Genomic DNA, 22,303 nt, shown 5'->3' on the forward strand with positions numbered 1-22,303 from the left:
TTTTTTGTGTGTGAGGGTTTTAACCAATGATTGTGTCCATTTGGGAGCGGGGTACTGCTTGCTGTTCCAGATTTTTCCGACACAATGTGTTTATACCCTCTCTTCCACCCCATGTTTGACCAACTCCACCGGGGCAAGGTCCCTTTAGGCTGTCCACGGCCAATTCATTCTCCTCCAGTAGCATTGTACAGCGATTTTTTTCTGCTGCCCAACCTTAGCGAGAGTTCTAAGTAGTCTCAGTTCAACCTTAGTGAGAGGTGAAGGTGTCCTCCTAGGGTACGCTATGCTGAAATAAATAACAACAGAAGGGAAAAAACTCTTGATACATTCAGGATTTGTTCTAGCATGGATTACTTCCAGTTGAAAAAAAAATCAACCAATCAGGTACTGCCGTACTTCGTTATGCTTGAAAGTGGGCAAGGTTCAGTTGACCAAGCGCCATTTTGCAGTAGTTGGGGGTTACTCAATTAGAAATGGATTTGTACTCAAACAACTGCAAATTACAAGAAAATAATCAGTAATATTTAAAGCCTAATGTCTATTCTAATAAAATATATGTGTTTTCTCTGTCCCATACAGCTACAATCTTTCATTTTGATTTAGTAGAAGAAGACAAAACCTATAATTTTTAAAAGTCACATCGCGCAAATGTTTAAAAAATGCTCTTTAAAACGGTGTATAACAGTTGGTTGTCTTTATTATAGGTTATTAGTTATAAATATTCAAAAAGATCCGATGGCGGGCTAGCTTTTAAGCCCAAGTCTCGTGGAACTGTTTAATTCAATAGAGTTGTCTCCCCTCACCATCCTTTGACCTCGCGACATCGTCTGGCGACATAGATCACGCAAAGTTTTTGTTGCTTGGCGGTGGCAGGAAAATGTTCTTGTATACCCACCAGGATGGCGACTGCGTTGCGGACAAATTCGTTCGTTTTGTGTTCGTTGTACGAGATTTCAGGGTAGGCCTACTCAAATTGTTTTACCACCCGATATTTTATTGGAGGTGTCTCCTAGTAATTATTTTTCCAATGAAAAATATGGTGGAAATCGTAATAGGTTTATTTTAGCGCAGAAGTGAGCAATGATTTTTTCCTAGACTTAATAAATAAACTAGACAGAATATACTGATACATAGCCATTCGCTTAAATGCTATTCTCCTTGAATTCCTACTCTGACAGTAACAGACGCCATAATAAACAAAACCCACATCTCGCTATTCGATCTTCTTTGCCGGACACTTGTTTCCAAACTAACATACTCATATTTTAGTCATCTGTTCCTTAGTCGAGGAATAGAATTTAGTCAGAATGAATAAATTTGACTTTCTGTAACTTCTTGGTTACTTTTTTGATTTTTAAAAATATTTCTCATATTAGTTGAAGTGTCCCTCCTTATCGGGAATTCTCGCTGATCGAGCCGGTCGGTTATGCAACTTCACCTCCTCGATGGCTCTTAAATCGGGAGTTAGTTTGCCTATTGCGGTAACTTGTAATTAATCATCTGGTTTCCTTTCAAAGATAGGGCAGGTTTACACATTGATAAATTGCTAGAGTATTCCCAATACTAGACAGAGCATTAATTACCTCTGTCATATATATATATAGTAGCTATAAGTTACTGACCTCATCCCTCAACAGAGGAAACAGCTTCTTCTACGCACTAACGTCTGATTTTGGCAGAAAATAGAGGGAAAGGTTGGTCATCAAATTGTAGCTTCATCTCCTTGAGGCTATAGTTATCTATGGACCATAATTGTCGTTTGCCCTCATTCATACACTAGACGATGAGTGTTTGTTTGTCATGCAATATATGTATGTGACATGTTAACAATCTTATTAATAAAGATGAACTTTTGTCTCTTTTAACGTGTGATTGGTTGCGACAGGTGGACCTGGGCTGGTACAGCCACGGAGAGCAGCTGGAGCATTGGTATGAAATCATGGAACATCCCCATCGGGCGGCCGACTATTGGCATCCAATCATCAAAACCGGAAAGATCGCCTCGTGACCTAGCCACCATTCGTGACCCAGTCCATATTCGTGACGCAGTCAATATTCGTGACACCGCCTGTACGTACGTGCCACCACCTACCTGCCTCCAGTGAGTGACCAGAGTGAGTGCATAGTGTGAGTGGACGACTTGAGAGGACCCGCAACAACGGCGAAATGTGCTTCAACTGTCAGTGGCCACTTCCCAGTCCAACTGAGACACATTCGGAATGTGTGTGTGTGTATCCGTGTGTGTGTGTGTGCGTGCGCGCGCGCGTATGTTAACTAGCGCCCTTTACCTATATAAGCGTGTTGTTGCCAAAACCTCAAAGGTCTTTTTTCCTTGCTGTTAACTGCGAAGTATCCCGATGTTTACAATGTGCGACTCGACTCACAGAATCAATCCAGGTGCGAGAGAAACTGAAACCATGAAGTGTTTGTTCCTTCGGGTACCAAGCTCACCGAGAAAGGACGTCCGTTTGTGTTGTGTTTTGTTTATGTGCGCTTATTATGCCATTTAACCTTGTTCTCCCAATCATATCTGAACAGCTGATGTCTTTCTTTTATATTAGCTGACTGTTGAAAAATCTTTGTTAAAACACAAAAGTACAACTAAACTTTTGTACATAGATATCGGCATAAGAACAGTACATTCTGGAATCATATAGAAGCTTAGGTGAAAGATCATCATTTGTTCAGTGTCATATTCAGAATTGGATCTTTGGGGAGATTTATGCCCTGACAGTCATCGTTAATAATTATAATGTTAGAAACAAAAGTATTGAAAATGAATTGAGTGGGGAAATAATTATGTGCTATTTAAGGTATTAATGTGTTTAAAATAAGCTTTTTAAAATTCGTTTAAACTGTCATTGATTTAACGACATTTACACAAAGGATATTTTGAAACTATCGTGTCATTAATAAATTATTGATATTTAAGAAACGATTTTTAAGTATCAAATGGTGTATATAACAGACGCACCAACTTTTCATATCAAGCATGGTGTCGTGGTAATTTAAAGTAGTCAAATGGTGCATATTATATAGAGACAGAACATATCCAACGGCGTGTATTATAATTATAGAGACAGAAAGTATGAAATGGTGTGTATGATACAGACAAACACGGAAAGTATGAAATGGAGTGTATCATATGAACACACAGAAAGTATGAAATGGTGTGTGATGTAGACACACACAGAAAATATCAAATGGTGTGTGATATACAGACACACACAGAAGGTATCAAATGGTGTGTATTATACGGACACACACTTTGCAGCCGTCCAGTGTTAACTTCTCATATCTTCGCCTCAGTCAGTGCACCGAATGCTCGCCAGCGTCGGTCATCACGTGACCGTATAGCCGGTTCGTGTGTATAACACCTCCATACGAACTTCGCACTTTGGTAGGATTGCATCTACATGATTAACTAGAGAGTAATGACAGAATATTCCACAGACAAAGGTATAAACATGATTTTGTTATGTAATCCAATGGTTTTGGTCACTCTTTAAGCCCCTTGTGGACAAACATTTGACCGAATCTGACAAACGTTTTATTTTGGCAAACTTGTTCAAATGTTCGTCCACATTTTTTCGCTTAAGGGGCTTCAGACGCATTCTCTGTGGACACTGGATTAAACAACGATAAAAAGAAGAGGCTTACTAAGATGTCTATAGTCACTAGTGCCATTATACAGCAGGTGAGCAGCTTGGAGACAGTCCACAAACATATCTACATTGACTAAACTAATGAGTGTAACCGAATGTATTTTATTCTCATGGTAGGCACTGCAGACCGCGCCGTACTTTACATAACATCACGATTCTCTGTTTCATTGATATATTAGCAATGTCAGTGTGCCATCTTAAGTATACTCTACTAGTGAGAACCTATAAGTCTGATTTTTTAAGCTATGTGCATCTCTTCACAATTAAGGTTTCGATGTTATGACTGTGTGGGTGTGGATGAGTTTCTGGTCTGTTGTGGTCAGGAAGTTCCGCACGGCTCTTGGATATGTTCCTCACACATAAAGGAAAACACGGCGCTCTGAACACCGTGAACAATACATAGACTATACCCTGAGGCTGTGGTACAGCGCTGTCATAGTTTATTCTAGACTATACCTGAGGCTATCATAGCTCATTCTAAACTATACCTGAGGCTGTGGCACAGTCTGTCATTGCTCATTCTATACCTGAGGCTGTCGAACAACGCTCATAGCTCATCCTAAGCTGAGCTATGGTACAATGCTGTCATAGCTCATTCTAGACTATACCTGAGGGTATGGCACAACACTGTCACAGCCCATTCCAGACTAAGCCTGAGGCTAGGGTACAACACTGTCGTAGCTTATTATTCTACACTATACCTGAGGCTAGGGTACAGCTCTGCCTTATCCCAGTCTATGGTACGATTTCCTTACACTGAGCGCAGCTCTCGCTCGTGTTGGAAAAACTGAGATGTTGTTCCTCTTACGTGCATCAACTAATGTCCAATAATTAATTGTACACAATAGTGTACAAAGAGAGATTTATTCTTCACACTGCTCATCCCAGACAAGGGCAGAGAACTCCGAGAACTGCAATGGCAATGCAGTGCCCTTACATCCGGTCAGGAACAGTGAACAGTGAACAGAAGACGATGTGTACACCAACTGTGACTGTACAGCGCAGTGATTCTCAAAGTTTGCGCCGCACGCGTGTCATCATATGTGAGTAAAGTAATGTTTTAATCGCCATCTACGCTAATTAGTCCAGTGTTGATTTCACACCATGCCAACAGCTCGTTCGCACACAACGCTGACTGACCCACTAAGTCTTGACGTCACAGCGCGAGCATTGCGTCATTCAGCCGCGTCATCCGTTACCCGTAGTAACGTAGTAAACTTCCTTATTTGTAATTGTTTTGTGTACTTTGCGAAGTGTGTAATTTGATGTAAACTTATTATTATGCTACTGTAACAGAAGTACATTTAGTTTTGAATTCTAATAAAACAAATGCGGCCATTTATATTTGAAATTCACGGTACAGATGGATTTTAGGCCATGGTGGACCGCCGTATTGTTTACTTTAGTCAAGTGGTCCACGGCCCCAAATACTTTGAGAAGCATTGGTACACGAACTTATATCTTAAATAAACGTCCATGATTGGTATAACATGCGGACTTTATTGTGGGCCAGTTAGTTCCCGGTCTAAATACTGTGATACGCGTACCACTAGTGGTATAACGGGTGGTACGCGAGCACCATGACTAAGTCATAGACTAGTAAATAATATTATAATATATATTGTAGGGGGTAGGGTTGGGAAATGGTACTCGGTCAATTCGAATTTTCGAAAGTGGTACTCGTCTGGAAAAGTTTGAAAACCGGGAAGTTTGATAACCAAAGCAGCACAAGTGGCTGATGCCTTTGAAATAACACTCATCGCTTTGAAATGTTAAAGTCTTCCCAACCCAAGTTACCTGCATAATTGAATTCTTTACTTAGTTCTGTCGCCTACTCAAATGAAAGCCTTCTGAGCCCTGCTGCATCGTTCTTGTGTTGTTTTGTATTATCACGTGTGTACATAAGCAGCCGAAGTACATTTCCTGCTCTGTCAGAACTAAGGAGTTATTTCCAGTTTTCTCGCCAATAGGGCTCATCGCTCGGAAGAGCGTTGCCTGAGCGAAAATGATAAAACAAATGGGACTCATGTATGAACTAAGCTCTCTTTTGTCAAATTGATTGAAATTTTGGCTTTAAAATGGCTTAGATCTGCACTGAATAGCTTCAAACACAAAGTCAAACATAATTTTACAAGAGAGTCCATCACCTTTATACGTCCGTCGTGGTCTTGACATGGCAAACCACTTTCAGTTCACGTCCACTAAATTATGGCATCTTTACTGTTGACCTTACACTGCACGTGCTGCACAGATTTAGACAGCACTAGTAGACAGTTAGACACCTAACCTGTAGCAACATGAGATAAAGAGCTCGTCGTGTGGATACTTTGAAAATAACCAAATTTTGGGGCTTAACAAGTGTCATTACTTTTATTATGCTTCTTTTAGTTTTGCCAACCAACTGTAAATGTTACAAATGCATCTCAACCCATGCATCACACCCTGGTCCTCGGCAGGAAAGGGTAAATCACAAGCACTCTAAACAGCCTCGAAAGAAATAGTTGCTGTCGCAAATACAATACAGAGGAAGGAATACTTGTCAGGATGGAACGACAAGCTTAGCTTTCTGTGACTTGAGGTGTGTGTGTGAGAGAGAGAGAATGTCCGAGACTTGTTATGTGTATCCATGAATGTGTACACAAAAGAGAACATGCAATGGGTTCTGTTTGTTTGTTTGTTTGTTTGTTTGTTTGTTTGTTTGTTTGTTTGTTTGTTTGTTTGGTTGCTTGCTTGGTTGCTTGGTTGTGTGTTGTTGTTTGGTTGGTTGGGGGGTTTTTTGCTCTTCCTGGGAGGTCGGTAATATTTTTTATAGTTTTATGCAGCTTATATTTCTACATTCACACATGCTCTCTCTCTCTCTCTCTCTCTCACACACACACACTCGGGCCTACTCGTGTATACATCTCTGACAACATCATAATGTCATGACAAGGCACGCCTTCAACTTGCGGCTTTTGGTGTGAAAAGAACTCCTGCATACTTCTTACAGTTCTAGTTCTTTCTTCCCCTTTTGCATAGCTAGATTTTTCATCGTTTATCCATACACTAACACGCACCTACAATCGTGCAAACACACACACACAGGCGCACCACAAAATACGTACATATGTCCATGCGTGCAGCCGTAAATACATTATACATAGATACACACAGCAGGTATGTGCATTCGAGGTGCATCTGTGCTGGCGTCTTCAGTGTATATGCCTACAGCATATTTCATTCTTATATTTGTCAGTGTGTGTGTTTGCGGAATTTTTCATGCTTTATGTTTATATTGTGACAACAGCACATGCTTGATGTTTATATTTCTGCCTACAGAATGTCTTATGTTTATGTGAATATTATCAATTTGTGTCTACAGCATGTTTCATGTTCATACTTCTAAATATGTCTGTGTTCATGAGGCAATTTTTCTTTCTATCTTTTTACTTAAAGTATTTGCCGTGTGTAGGTGTGCTTGTGAATTTGATGCATGTGCGTGTGCTTGTGAATGTGTGGCAGCTTGCATGTAATCAGCATGTTTGCCTTTGCTGTACAAAGTGGTTCTAAAAATGACAAAATTCGTTTGTTTGTTTGTTTGTTTGTTTGTTTGTTTTGGTGTTCCTCCGTGTTACATTCAGATTCATACATCTGTGAGACTTGTAGAGACAATTTTTCTTGCAGTTACTATTATTAGCTCTGTATCACTCAAACGTTTTGTTTGTGGCCAGCAAGTTAGGATAATGACTATCAGATCTTACCTTTTCTTGTTTGGATTTATCGGCTTTTAATTTCTGAGTGATAGTTTGCCCAGCCCATATGACCTTATTTACCTGACACACTGTCGACTATGGAAGATTTTATCATGACTTCCAAAAAAAAAAAAACAAACAAACAAAAAACAAACTCGACAATGTGGCCGGCTAAGAAGGCCGTTCACAAAAATGTAGTAATAATGAGTTCCTTTGCTGGCTGGGGTAAGCATTTCGAGCAGGAAGCGACTTATTTTAGCTAGTGAACTCCAGAATTGTTGGGGTTTGTGCTGGGTCTGGGCTAGGGTTTGAAGCTGATCACAGCGTGCGCTGATGAAATAAGTGACGATGTGCACGTGCGCTGCCCAGCTCGGTGCGAAAAGGAAGATGGAGAAGCCGTATCAAAACTGTGCATGTGCTAGAGTCTCTGCTTTGAAAAAAATGGGGAGCCGACTTCATCAGATTATGAATTAATTGTCATATTTTCTGTAATGAATGTATTAGAAAGAAGTTTCCAGTCATTTTATTGTCTACCTGGTTCCCCCTCCCTCTCTTTTTTTCATCATCGTTGTCGCCCTCGTTGTTGTACCTCGTCTTATCTTTATGATGTGTGTTTGCACAGCCACTAACTCTGTCATACAATGGTGTGAGTCTCTACATTTCCTCCCTCACTTCACAGGTTATTACACTTTCAGCCTATAGTCGTTTACTGGATCTCTTTGGAAACAATTTATCTGCTGCAGCCACAGACATTGCTACTTCCCTTTCCCCCTACCTCTCCACCCCTAGGGTGCACACTGTTGCAGCAAGGACGTGTATAGGGTCAATAAACAGTCTTTGATGCCATCATTGTTGGAAGTTTGTGCAAGGTGACCAAGGCAAGCTCATTGTCTACTGTTTCTTTTCACCGGGGAATTCATTGCATTACTATTTTCTATGACTGGAGGGCACTTGTTGTCTGCTGTTTCCTATGACTGGAATATTAATTGCCTGCTGGTTCCTGTACCCAGAGGGTACTCATTGTTTGCTGTTTCCAAAGATCGAGGGGCCGTAAATGTGGACCACTGATATTTACGGATGTGCAACCTTTGGTGACGGCTTCATTTGCAGTTCAGCTTTCTGTGACCGTGTTGACATAAAAGGTATTTGCATTGGTGACGGTGTAGACATATATAATGGTGCTTTTCTTCTAAAAGTTACCGAGTGTGAACTAAACAGAACTACCTGTGATGTGATGCGTTTCCTCAAGCAACCTGTTTTGGTTGGTGATGCTCAAAGCATCGCCCCCATCCCATCTTTCTGATCTATTGGATACCAATATTTTTTATTGCTTTTCTGTATAGATTTTGCCTTTAGGTTTTACTATTATGCTCTTACTGTATTATTTCATTCAGCTTTACTTTATATCCTCCATTCTTTCCTAGTGCTAGAATTTTAATGATCTTAAAACTGTGTATTGCAATAAATAAATTCATCGTGAGCTGCTTTTGTTTTTTGTTACCATCTAGATGACGTATCCTTACCTATCATCACATTTAGTCCAAAAGTTTATTTTTGTAGAAACTTCTAGTGATAATATACTATTGTAAAAACAAATCGTTATCTTCCATGTCTGTATTTTTGAGCTCCATGTTTGTACATAAAATAAATTGTATATCCTACAGTATCAACAAAGAAAACACAATCACCTCCCCATACAGATTATTTTATGACAAATATAAATATCAGTTATGTTGTACAGTTCCCTTTCCTTGTGTTGAGTGTACAGTTTGCATACTATTGTATTAAACTCGTAAAGTTAGCTGTAAGAAATGTGTGCTCTTATAGTTTGTATCGTTAATCAACTGTGATTGAAACTTTCAAAAAATAATAAAATTTGTTAAAATGCTGTACGTATTAATACATTTTTTAGGTGTCTGTAAAGTGCTATCCACACGTACACATATGACAGCTGGTATATAAGTACCACAGACAGGAAATATTGATACTGGGATGCTCACCCTCCTAGTCTTTCCTCACATGACGTCCAGAGACCAAACATCCATCATTTCACTTGCAAATTATCTCGTTCTTATTAGATATTCATGTTAGATCATGAATAGCCATACATATAATCTGCATGTTCATGAGTTAAGGTTGTTGAGGCATGGGCCAATGAGGCATAATGTGAAGTAAACACTACTTCCAGCTGCCAACCAAGTCTTTGGTTGGAGGGGAGGCTGGGGGATGACATCAACATACCTTCTCATCGTGGTATAAATTTTCTGCACAACTATTAGCATGGCAGCCAATAGGAGGCTGCAATACGGCTTTCTGTATATTGTCTAAGGTCAGTAGCATAATAGATGGTGAAAATGTACTGCATGACCACCGTCAGCTGAAAGCTGACAAACCCAGATTCCATATCCCATCCTGCTGGTTAGTATGCACACCTGCTGGTTTAGTCGTGGTTCCTGTAAGCACTAGGTTAACTGCTATTCGGTTGTTGCTTATATACCCATATACTGACATTTGTTTGGGAGGGAGGAGAAAAACAGGGGATCTGCTCTACACATTTTGATATGCCTGCTTGTCGTAACACAAAATTCTATTTAGAAGAAGTAGCAGAAAATTCAGTAAGTGTTCAGGTGACATCCTGTCAGTTTATAAGAGTAATCCAAATGAACTACACTCTTACTCTAGATTTTATTATATAACAATATGTACATAAACAATGATATGTGAATAAGGCTTCATGTTTGTGCTACACACAGACATTGTCAACATTTGAACAAGTATCTTTGTATCAAGAGTCTATGAACACTCTCATGTAATAGGTAGCTGTTGAGAAAACTATTCCTTAACAGCTTCACAAACTTTAGTATTGAATGTGAAAACCCTGCCTCTCAGTGTTTATCTTCAACAATGCACAAATTAAAAAAGTCATAGGTGACAATATTGAACCATTAGACTAGTGAGCAATGACTTCTCGTGTGAATCATTGCACCATATTTCGACATGTATGCCATGTATGGGGTAATATCCTGCCTCAAACTCCTTGCATCATGTAAAAACAGTATTGCATATACAGCATGCATCCTATAAAATATATTCACACCATTCACAACAGTAGGAGTGTATTTTCTCTCTCTCTGTATATTAAACTGTAATGTTCTCATTTCTGAAAAAAGAGTCAAACAGAAACTAAGAAAGTAAAGAAGAAATTGCAATAGCTGGAAAAAAAAGCATGAGCAAAGACAGATCCCTGGCAGCTGCAAGGACTGTAATTAAAATATCTCTGCTGATGTGAAGGAACCTGGGTATTTAAAAAAAATTACTAAGGAGTGCTTTAAGATGACTTCATGACTGAATGCTTGAATGACATTCTCTTTTCTTAAATCTTTTCAAGAATTTAGTTTTGATACCTTGTGCACAGAAGTAAAACACACCTACCATTTAGCTGTTCAGAATTGAATTAGTGGAAAAATGCAAAAAGAACAAGAGTACGACTCTCATGTTCCAAAAAAAAAATTAATAATAATAAAAACACTTGAAAATCAGAATGATCTCTTGGCAAAAATACAAAGACTGTTCTTCAAGATAAGACCACAGCCTCCGAGACTGGCATGCTTATAACACCAGTGATCAATGGCATACTTCTGCCTTGCTTCAGAACATATACCTGTAACAAAAATGGTATAATTATAGAAAATATGCAAGGGCATCTGTACAGTCAGCTATTTTTAAAACATTCACATCTAAATTAAATTTTTGGTGCTCTTCACAGTTTATATTGACCTCTCCAGCCAAGAAAGCCTAAAAAAAAGCTTTGTGTAATGTGTTATAATTAAAAATATTTAAAGACTGATTCAATCCCTATGACTGAGGTGAATGTACTACATGCGCATATATGCACCTATATGTCAACAAAAAGAGAAGCTTTAATAATAAACTGACTTAACCTTTGACTTTCAAAAATACTCTATCATACCTTGACAGTGTCCGAGACACCCTTGTCACTAAGACAGTCAATGAATGATTCATATAGATACATTAATCCAGGAACTAGCATAGGAACCTGAAATTTAGAAAAGAAAAATTTCCAAGAAAAGGAATGATGATAAAGATGACAATAAATAATAATAGAAGATAATAAAGGAGTCTTACAGACTAGTATGACAATAAGGCAAAGAACAGCAAGTCATGCAAGAAAATGTAAGCAGGTAAATAATAAAAAAGCAAGGATATTGGGGTGGGGGAGGGGCAAGTCAGGGTAGAGGGGAGAAGTAATGACATCCACCAGCGCACTGGGATAACTGGCAGAGAAGCAAAGAAGTCCAAACAGTAGGACCTCAAGAAATGAAGATGTAAAGAGTGAAGAGACCTATTTCAGCTAGTGTTCACAAGGCAAGAATGTAGTTAAGTTAATTTTAGCACAAAGTAACAAACAGTTCAACTCAGTTTTTGCAGTCATCAAAAGCTGAAGCCCACTAGTCTATAAGAACTTTACCTACATCTTAAAATGAATTAAACTCATTTGTTTGAAAAAAAAATTGCAAATAGGTTGCTCCTTTAACTTTCCAAGATAAAAGTGACCTGGACTGGATTTCCCAGTGTGACGTAAGATCACACATCTAGCTCCCTTCCACACCATTCTACACTAAGCTTCACATCAGTGTTCTTTTTCTCAGTTTATTTCAAATACAAGCTTTTTCCTGGGGTAAGAGTTATCTCCTGATGTGAGAACCTGGAGCTCTATGCAAAAACAAAAAAACAAAAACTTTCTCAACCTTTTAAAAACAGCAGATGTCATTGCCGGAGGGTTTTCAGTTTACTAGTTGTTGGTTTTGCCAAGATATCTAATGATGAACTGGATGACCTTTCATTCAGACTAGACGACAGTCTTAAAGTAAGATTGAGGAGCACAGGTAGATGAACACAATCTCACCTGAATTAGTTTCTTGTGAAAAGAGTACAATTTATCATCATATTCAAATGTAATTAGTAATGAAGTAGAAACTTGAGTTAAGGATGTATTCTGAAGGTTCACCGTCAGTCTGAAGGTTGGGCCCACACCTTGTACCTGTATACAATCCAGTTTTTGAAAAAAAGTTGTCTGCATGAGTGACATGACAAAATATACCATGCTTGACCAGCTTACTTCTGACCTGATATAAAATAAAATAGTAACCTTTTGCTTTTGCAAGAAAAAAATTTTAAGAAAAACAATATGTTATCATAGAATAAATAAATTAAGGACAGGAATAAATGTAATCTTGAGCACTTTCATTTATTAGATCTCATGGTAGAATGAAATCTGTCATACATATGTAATAAGAAAAAATAAATATTATTCAGATATTTAATATTTCTGCAATAAATTCATAGAGACATTGTCTTCACAGAAACTGTGTCACAGATAGAGGCTCAATCTGAATTTGAGACCTTCACAGTCTCAAGTGCTTAACAATAATATGTCAGCAGACCAACCACAAATAATGTTTTTAAATTTGGCTTGAGTTGTTCAAGTAACCAACCTGAGCTGTAAGCTTGAGAGGCTCTGTGGGATCGGATGAGATGGGGATTCATGCTGTTCTCAAGTGCCTTTACATATTCACGGGCAACATTCAGTCGTAGCAAATACAAGTCTCTCTGGAAAGTTCTGTGCATTGCTGCAGATGGAAGTAAAAGCTTAAAAATTTATGAACATACAACTACCACAAATAGTTCTTTCAATAATAATTAAGTATTTGTGAGATTGGCATTATTATGAGTGCATAATCAGTTGTTCTCAGAACTCTTTTGCGCAGAAGTTAAATTGCAATGAGGAATGAATGCAGCAAAAGCAAAAGAAGCGAAGCTAAAACATATCTGTTCTTTTAGATTGCCTCTTATTTTCCCCTGCAAATTATCAAATGGAATCTGGCATATGGCCATTGTAATTTTTATATGCTTTTCAAGACCCACATATAACTACAACTAAATGAAAAAAAATAACCAACAAAACTTCAGGGGAAAAAATCTGCAAGGTACTACAAAAATTGTTCTTTGAATGCGAAAACTTTCATTTGTTATCTTATAGTTGACTGTTGTGAAGATGCAAGGACCCATCACTAAAAAAAAAAAATCACAGGGTAATATACAAATCTGTCAACAATGGAAGACCAATAAATTAAGCTATAATAATCATAAAATAATCCATAAATTTAAAGTCAATGCAGTGTGTGGTGATGTATTTGTGGTGAGTAGCTCCTGAAACCTATGCAAATCAACACTGTCGTATCCTCAACATCTTAGGCAAGAACATTCATTCTGAGAATGTCTTGGTCATGCCTGTAAATTACTCCAGAGTATGCTTATGCTTGAAGTTTTATTTTCTGTTCCAAGATGTTAACAGTGAGTCAAAATGGAAGAAAATGCTATGCAGAAGAAATTGAAAAGAATCCCTTCTATGAAAAAGAAACATTGACCAAACCATAATTTGAGAAAATACCAATGATAGAGAGAGGGAGTCGGAGGGAGAGAATAAGGAAGGAAGCAGAGAGCAAGCAATTTATTCATGTAATGGCTTTACTCAGAATGTCATGCACCCAAAGGTACACTGTCAAGTTAGGGTAGAGGCATCAGCACAAGTCTTTGATTATTTCACTAAATTGATGGCCTGCGTGAATGAGCTTGACTCAAAAGATGTGACAGATCAAAAATTGACAATAAAATCAAAGCTAGAAGAGTTAGCGGCAGAAATTAACTCCATCATACCCTGGCTAGCAAAGGTGTAAAATTGAAATAGCATTTTAGGTGTCCTTTGCTATATTAATTATATAAAGTGTAAACTGAAAAAATAGAAATTCCTCATCAGATTTTGCAGTGTTTGTACTGTGAAGTTAAGTAAATAACTTGTCCTTAAATCTGTTAACTACATCAAATTTTGTTTAACAGGCTGTATCATTATTGTAATATTTATTTTAAAAAATGTGATGTCTTTGTGCTCACTTTTATGAAAATTCATGTTATCTTAAGTATTCTTACCTACAGCATTTTCCCGTTCTCTGAGTGTCTGGTCAACAAAAAGTTTAGTTTTCTTGGGCACATTCAGCTTGACATTCTGGGCAGCTGGCGGTCCTGCTGACAAATCTCTTTCCTCAAACTTGGCAGTACGCTTCAGGATCTTGACAAACAGACTGCCGGCTACCAGAAACATGAGACAGTGAAACTTTTTGTGGTCTCTTGATATTTATCTTGCTTGTCAGAGTGAAACCAAATCTACAGCGTCGATTCTTAAAATATTAGCATAGTATTACAGTCTCTTACATCACTTTATTGTTAATGGTAAATATTATAGAAATGTAAACTTTTTTAACCTAGAAATATCTCATGAGTAAGATCATGCAAATGGATTTTTAAATTACTTTAACTTTTGACTCATTGAACTTGTAAACCTTCAAGAAGCAGTATTATAATCAGTTTTACATATATAAGAACATATATGGATGCGGATACTGGCCAAAAGTATTGATGTGTCCATGATTTTCATAAATTTCACACAAAAGCTAGTCTCAAGGGAGAATATCTGAAAAAGATTCACACATCGAGTTGTCATGACGAGGGTTCCATCTTCCCTGGCAAAATGTCCAAAACGAAGTCCTGTAACCACATCCTCTGTGTGAATGACATCTGTTAGGTATTTTTCCTTGTAGATCTGCACCTGGCTATTGCCAAGAGCAACTGCAACCCCACTGAAACCTTTGGGCTTAAAGTCAATGGCCTCCAATGTCATGATTGTTGCTGGCATTTTAATGGACCATAATTTTTTACCCTACAAAGAAAAAGACATTGTGGAATCATCTCATAGAGAAACCATCAACAGCATAAAACTAAAATGACTACTTTCATTCTTCACAACTCTTCTTATGCCTCTTTGGTTGCAATGTACAGAGGACAAGGAATCTTTGGTTGCACTGTACTGAACACAAGGTATCTTTAATAAGAACCACAAAGGATGCATGTGCTTATGTATGTATATGTAAAGCACCAAAAAAAGATTCAGCTGTGAAAATAAAAAGCTCATAGTCAATCACACTGACTGTTTCATTGCATGCAGAACACTAGTTAATGCACCCATTCCTTGATCTATGAGTCTAGTCCATCCCTCAAAACTAGTTTTTTATCAAAAGTTCATAAACCCTATTAAACACCAACTATAAAACTCCAGATCCAACAGAGACCAGATTATTCTTTCAAAAAAGCATCAACACACAGTATATATATATATCATGGTTTAAAATCTTTTATATGGTATGCTGTTTTAACGCGTTTTCCCAGTGAGGGTAAAGTAAAATTCATTTTTTCAAAACTCTCTTGGTGTGAAAAGTGTGCACCTCAGTTTGATTCCAATATGCAAAGAAAGAAAAAAACTCAGTTCTCATTTCCTTCAAGAAGCTTTATTATCTTAATCCTAATTTTTTACTTCTGAGACGCATACTGTCCAATTATTTATTCCCCTCGTTTACTCCCCATGATAATTTACACTCACACCCTCAGAGAAAAAGAGAGGAAAAAGACATGACCTTCGCTGTGAAGCAGTGTAGCATCTGATCCATGGTTCCCACATATATGTTCTTACCAATTCGTTCCATACCAACTGGCTGTGATTTTAATTCTATAGTATGCTTGACCACAGCTTCATTTGAACCCCTGAAAAAATACACATCAGCATTCTAATATGCATAGACCATCCAATGGCCAAAAAAGATATACAGTTAGTTCGAATCCTCATCGTTTACATGTGCTTCAATGTTGAAATAGTATCTTTAATAGGGATGAAAACAGACAACATACACTGCTGATATGTGATAAGCTTCACTTTTTAACTAGAACAAACAATATATTATCACAACAAAACTTAAAGAAACGTAAAAAGATTTTTAAAGTTTCAGTTAACTTACCTTTTAATAGTGTAAACACAGCCATTTCTACAAGAGGTTACAATACGATATTCAACATCATACAGTCCATTTACACTAAGGAAGACTGGTACACTAGGAAGCTCCATCTGGTGAAGGAAAAAATGTATTTTGATTATCTAAGACAAGTAGTTATTGTAAGTTTTTACCTACAGTTTTTTTGCCAGTGGAGCTTGCATTGTATGGGACAGGCACACTTCAAATGGATTGTTTTGATCATCATCAATCAATCATCAATCAATCATCCATTCATCCATCCATCATCAATCAATAATCAATCATCCATCCATCAATCATCATCAATCATCATCATCCTTTTACATTTAGAAGTTTAGAATGTATGTCTTCTAGTTTGTGGGGTCTAAATCTAAATCTGAGCGAAGAGCTGAAACTATAGAATGGTGCACATAAACGCTGGTTAGCCTTCAGGGGCAAAAGCTTTGATTACATCACTTGTGCACTGTCTGACACAAATTACTTAATGGCCAAACTTTAAACTTATGGCAGGAAAATATGGTTTGACACAGAGGAGGGAGGTCAGGAGCCCACAACGTGCTGGTGACCCTAGCGATCATTCATTGCTAAGCACTGACTTAGATTATTTAACAGCTGAACTTTAAGCTTATGGAAATAAAGAGTGGTTCGACCAGATAGAGGAAGGTAAGGAGTAAACACAGTGCTGGCGACCCTAGTGACCATTCTTTACTAATTGGCTCCAACTGGCCTGACAATTATCCTCACCTCTCTCTGCCAGATCGAATCCATTCTTTTATTTCAAAGAGTGAAAGTCTGTCCTTTAAGCACTCAACTTTCCCTTATTACTTACCGTGGCCAGAACAGTAAATGCTTCAGGATCAAGTACATAAATGGCTTTGCTTTCTGTTCCAATGACAAGACAGCTTATTGCATCATCATCTGCCAGATTCTTTTTCAGTGTACCTAAGCATGTGATGACTGTCTGTTTAATATAAAAAAATATATATAAATAATCCCAATTGGGATAAACAACAATTTGTGGCAATGAAAGAAGTAAAAGTGTTATTTTTTATGCATTGCCAGGTGAACAAATCAGCTTCAGTCCAACTTATGGTGGGGCTCTACAGTCTTTTTTTTATTCTTTTCTTAAATCTTTTGAAACGTCTTTCTAATTTTTGTCACCTTCAATTATAGCCTCAAGTACCAATGAACAGTTGTACAAAACACCAAAGGCCCTATATTAGATAACACAGGTGGACATAAACAAGCCATAATACATAAATGCAAGCATCTTGTTAATAATTTTACTTGACTGCTAAAATCAGTAATAAGAAATGCTGGTGTTTTGTGATTTTCAACACAATGAATAGTTTATAAAGACCTAAACAACAGAGATACCAACTTTTAGCCTTTTTCAGTAGCTTTAATCATTCAGTGAACTTGTGCTGATAAAATGTACAACTTTTCTCCTAAATGTTGAAACACATACCTGACGCTTTAATGGGGCAGATTTTTGGACTTGAATAAAAGTGTCTAAATCAGAAGGATCCAGCTGTAGCAGTCGCAATGATCGTGTTGTCAAAGTAGCTCCCTCCTGCCTGCAGATTCAAAAAAATACAATTCTCAAACAAATATAAATAATATAAATATTACAAATTTGAATGTACAATGCATAATAAAGGAGTGGGGCTTTTTGCATACCTGTTAAATAATCATTTGATTGGCATATGAAACATGCACACCAAATTAAGTCTTTCTTATGCAGTGCAACAAAGAGAAGATAGATTCAGTACCTTAGGCTTTCTAAAGTCTCCTTCATGATGATGGGGCTTACATGATCCTGAAAAATAGCATACCAACTTACAACAAATATATACTTTCAGCCAAAAGCAAACACTTTAAATGTTAATGAAACACTAATATTAATAAAACTGAGGGCAGAAGACAAGTATCAAGATATTAACAAACAGCAAAAACAAATCAGGAATACCAGGTGATTGCTTGGTGCTTAAGAGATTGTGCTGTGTGGTATCTTAAAAACATTAATAAATTTGTTATTACAATTAAGAGACTGTACATATTGGGTGGTGTCTTACAGACATTAACCATGTCATACTGAAAGGCTTGTCATAGACAACAGGAGTGTGGCAAAAGTTACTACATTGGAACCCAATGCAGTAGACTTTATGGCTGACAGCAGGCTGAAACTTATCTATAACCAAGGCTTGTACTAAAGTAGAGATTTATTTTCATCCATAATCTACTGTTCAATGTCTAGGAAGATAGTCTAAAGAAATTATATGAACAACATATTATGTAAAGTATTTGTAGCACAGTATTAACACTCTAAGCCCTGGGTGTCCATGAGAACATGAAGAAAGCTGACTGCATGCTGTGGCAATAGTGACTTTTTCTTATGTGTTTACCCTGGGAGCAAAGGCTTTAATTACATTCTGAGAAAACACAGACCTGTCTGGCCTGATCCCACAAATCCTGCTCAACAGGGTGAATTTCTAATGGAGGCAATGTAAACTTGAAATATGGACGCAGATTTTTGTAGATGTAAATGTAGGGTCCAGAAGCTACTGCAATAGCTAGAAAAAAAAAAGTAAATTGAGCATATCAATTATTTGTTTTTTTTAAGTAGAATTTCCTCCCTCCCTCCTTCTGCAAGAGTGTGTGTGTGTGTTGGGAGGGGTGTGTTGATGTATTTATACATCATAAAAAAGAGTGTAGCAGAGAGGAGAGAAAGTTTGTGTGTGTGAGTGTTTGTATTAATATATATATCATACACGAGAGTGTAGTGGAGAAGGGGAGGAAAATATTTGTGTGTGTTTGCATGAACTTGTATTACTGGACTGCCAGATGACAATTTTTTCACTAAAACAAGGCTGGGGTATACAAAGCTTTCGGTTTAGTCACATTATTCTTTGTTTAAAACATTCAATAAAATTACTGCTTCCACTCGATCTCAATTTAGACAAACACGTCCAAATCCATACCTAAAAAGAATAAACCTGATCCCCGATACTTAGTTTTGTTTCCCATTATTGTCCAGTCATTCTAACATTTTGTAAGCTCTCCATGGAAGTCTATGTTATTCCATCTTTGTTATTTTTATCCAATATCTTACACAACTTATGTATATGTTAATGAAAAGTGGGTATCTTTCAAAATCACCATAGATCATGTTAGGAGTATGTGTACCCACACCCAACAATCTTTTCATAGCATATGCGTGCACTTTTTCAATTTCTGTACTAACATTTACAGATACTTCTCCATGCTTCTGCTCCATAACATAAGACTGGTCTGACTTGCATATCAAATAACCTAGTAAACACATTTACAGAATGATTGCCAATCTTGTATAATATATTAGTAATGCAAAATACTGCTTTCTTGGCCTTGGCAGTTAGGTCTTCAGATGTCACAGGAAAATCTTAGCCTTGTGGTAAAATATAAAGGCCTAAATAATTATATGTATTAACCACATTTATTTGTATACTTCCATATAACCACCCTTCATTTGCTGCTAAAAATACCCCTTTTTCTAAAAACAACAATATTCCTCTTATTTAAATTAACATTTAAGCTAAGTCTTACTGATGCTTTATGTAATGTATTTAACTGATTCTGTAATCATATTACAGATTTTTGTAGAGAGAGAGAGTGGGCCTGTGAGAAAGAGAAAAGAGGGGGGGGGCTGACGGGGCCAGTTTCTTGCTTACCTGTATCTAATTATATACATTATATATTTCCTGCAAAAATTGTATAACATAATTTTTATTTTTGCTTATCTGTTTTAATGCTTTCAGTTATATTAATTGCTAACCTGGTGTTCGTGGTTCTAGTGTGTCCAAGTAGAATGTCACAACACCAGTAGGCAAGTCCATGATAGTGTGTTCACTCATTAGGTTAGTATCTGAAATAAGAATCCATTACAGTAAGGGCATAGTGTATGTATAATTTCTGCAATCATTGTTTTCTTTTCCTGGGGGTGGGGAAGGAGGGGATGTGGGACAGTAAACCATAAAGCAGAAATTGAGAGAATTCTGTTTAACTGAAATACATCAGGTTAAGTTAAAATTAGTGAGTGGCTGCTCCAATCAAGCAAAACTTCATGCACTGTGCTAAAAGCATAAAACAAAAGAAAAATACATACTATTCACAGACAAAAATATTTGAATTCTATAATTACTTGTATAAAATTAAGGAAAAACACAGGTAAAATTAAGAGCTCGAGACAGCTTCAATAAACTTTCCTTCAATTCTGTGTTACTTGTAAATCCTGGCATACACAGGGCTTCTGCTTACGCAAAAAATTGCGTACAGTACGCATTAAAAGTTCGGAGGACCCCTTCAATTTTCGTCAATGGGGTCCCCTTCAAATTTGGGCGAAGAACAGGGACCCCTTAAAAATCTGGAGAAGGGGTCCCTGGGACCCCAAAGAATTTAGCCTTAGCAGAAGCCCTGATACAGTTACTCTGAAGAGGTCATTGTCATTAACTTCTTCAGACAAATCACTCCAAGAGGACTTGCTGTGATTTTTGTTAAGTGACCAATGTGCAATAGGTGTGCTGTCAGTAGATAATGCATCTTTAGTCTAACGTATTGTGCTTTGAATTAAGGCAGTCTGAGCACAAATATTGGTTCTCATATATTTTTTACAATTCTGAATGGTCTTTTATATTTTATCATGAATCAATGAACTATCATACCAGCTGCTGTTATCAGGACTGCTCATTTAATTACTGCCAAGAGATTTCACACACACGCATGTACACGTCTCACACACACACACACACCACAGTGCATTGCCCACAACAGCAACAGATGATGACTCCTTCAGGCATATTTATATAGTAAAATTCTAGGCTCAAAATTTTTTAACACTTATGCAAAACTCATGGCAAGATACTTTCTCAAACTGAATAAATAAACTCTCTTCTTCTATTCTTGAGATACATGCCTACAGACATCATCATGCATTAAAAGAAAGGCATGTCACTCAAGAACAAAAAGGAGGTTTATTCACATTTTTGGAAATTCTATCTCACACTGAATACCTAGTCACCTAGACCTTTAAAGATTGACTGCTGACTATGTTAAACAACATTTTCTCCATACTTTTGTACACTTTTAATTTCATATCGTAACTGCCAGTTCCCAGATCTGCTATGATGAGCTTCCAATCCCCATCTGCTTTGATGTCAGACAGTGTCATACACTGTGTAAATGTGTAAAGTGATGCAACTCTGTCATTATAGGCATCAAGCCACTTGTCACTTGTGTCACTGAAAAAAAAATTGTGCAGACAATGCAAAAACATGCACTGCATAACTTTTCATTTGATACTTAAATACGATGGTGGTTATTAAAAACAATTGGTGGAATATTAATAATTGACACTGTACATATATATCAGGATCAAGTCACTAGCTTGGAAAGATGCTCTACCATCAGGATTCGTGTTATTTATATAGAGACATGAAATAATTTTTCTGGAAGTTGTATTGCTTAATGGGCACGTACTAATATGGAAATATCTAATAGACACTTGTGAAAACCTGACACTATACACCGATACAACGTTCATAATCCACATTGTGTATACAATGAAAAATTACCTGTACCTCACACAGCACTATACCATCTTTAAAATAAAATTGGATTCTATTGCACATACAACACACAAGTTCTACATTTATCAAAATTCTGATCTTTACAGAAAGTCTAGATGTAAGCAAACAATATCATCAATTGAGCATTTGTATTGTGATACTGAATATTTGTACTTATATTTATATACTTATAACTTATATTGTATTCTCACCTTAGTTTCTCCTTAGAATCCATTCTACATTAAAAGTAAGATCTGAACTTTTAAGACACCAGCGTCTGCTTTCTTCTGCTGAGCTTGTTGCTCATGAAAACATTTGGTTGCACTTCCGCTGTTCAGCACATAAATAAAGGTGAAAGAGAAGGC

General features: G+C 37.2%; 3 protein-coding genes across 3 annotated transcripts in view; 2 read left to right on the top strand and 1 right to left on the bottom strand.

Moving 5' to 3' along the window:
* Positions 1 to 7,550, top strand: part of LOC112570050 — a 22,191-nt gene extending 14,641 nt beyond the window's left edge. Inside the window, exon 11 of the mRNA XM_025248245.1 lies at positions 1,886 to 7,550. Within this exon, the coding sequence (XP_025104030.1) occupies positions 1,886 to 2,008 (123 nt within the window). The 3' untranslated portion in view covers positions 2,009 to 7,550. The remainder of the gene's footprint in view (positions 1 to 1,885) is intronic.
* LOC112570049 (crossover junction endonuclease MUS81-like) overlaps positions 4,612 to 22,303 on the top strand; it is a 34,976-nt gene continuing 17,284 nt past the window's right edge. The window contains exon 1 of the mRNA XM_025248239.1: positions 4,612 to 4,708. The gene's annotated coding sequence lies outside the window, so the exon portion shown is untranslated. The remainder of the gene's footprint in view (positions 4,709 to 22,303) is intronic.
* LOC112570051 (Bardet-Biedl syndrome 1 protein-like) lies at positions 7,317 to 22,292 on the bottom strand. Its single transcript, XM_025248246.1, is given in 16 exon segments — positions 7,317 to 11,057; positions 11,367 to 11,453; positions 12,324 to 12,458; positions 12,913 to 12,957; positions 12,959 to 13,047; positions 14,405 to 14,563; positions 14,963 to 15,191; positions 15,943 to 16,069; positions 16,321 to 16,427; positions 17,165 to 17,296; positions 17,804 to 17,912; positions 18,108 to 18,154; positions 18,784 to 18,908; positions 20,150 to 20,239; positions 21,445 to 21,611; positions 22,151 to 22,292. Coding segments are annotated over 16 exon segments (1,758 nt in total). The 5' UTR covers positions 22,174 to 22,292; the 3' UTR covers positions 7,317 to 10,970.

This window comes from Pomacea canaliculata, linkage group LG8 (assembly GCF_003073045.1).
Source record: "Pomacea canaliculata isolate SZHN2017 linkage group LG8, ASM307304v1, whole genome shotgun sequence".
NCBI classification, from domain to species: domain Eukaryota; kingdom Metazoa; phylum Mollusca; class Gastropoda; order Architaenioglossa; family Ampullariidae; genus Pomacea; species Pomacea canaliculata.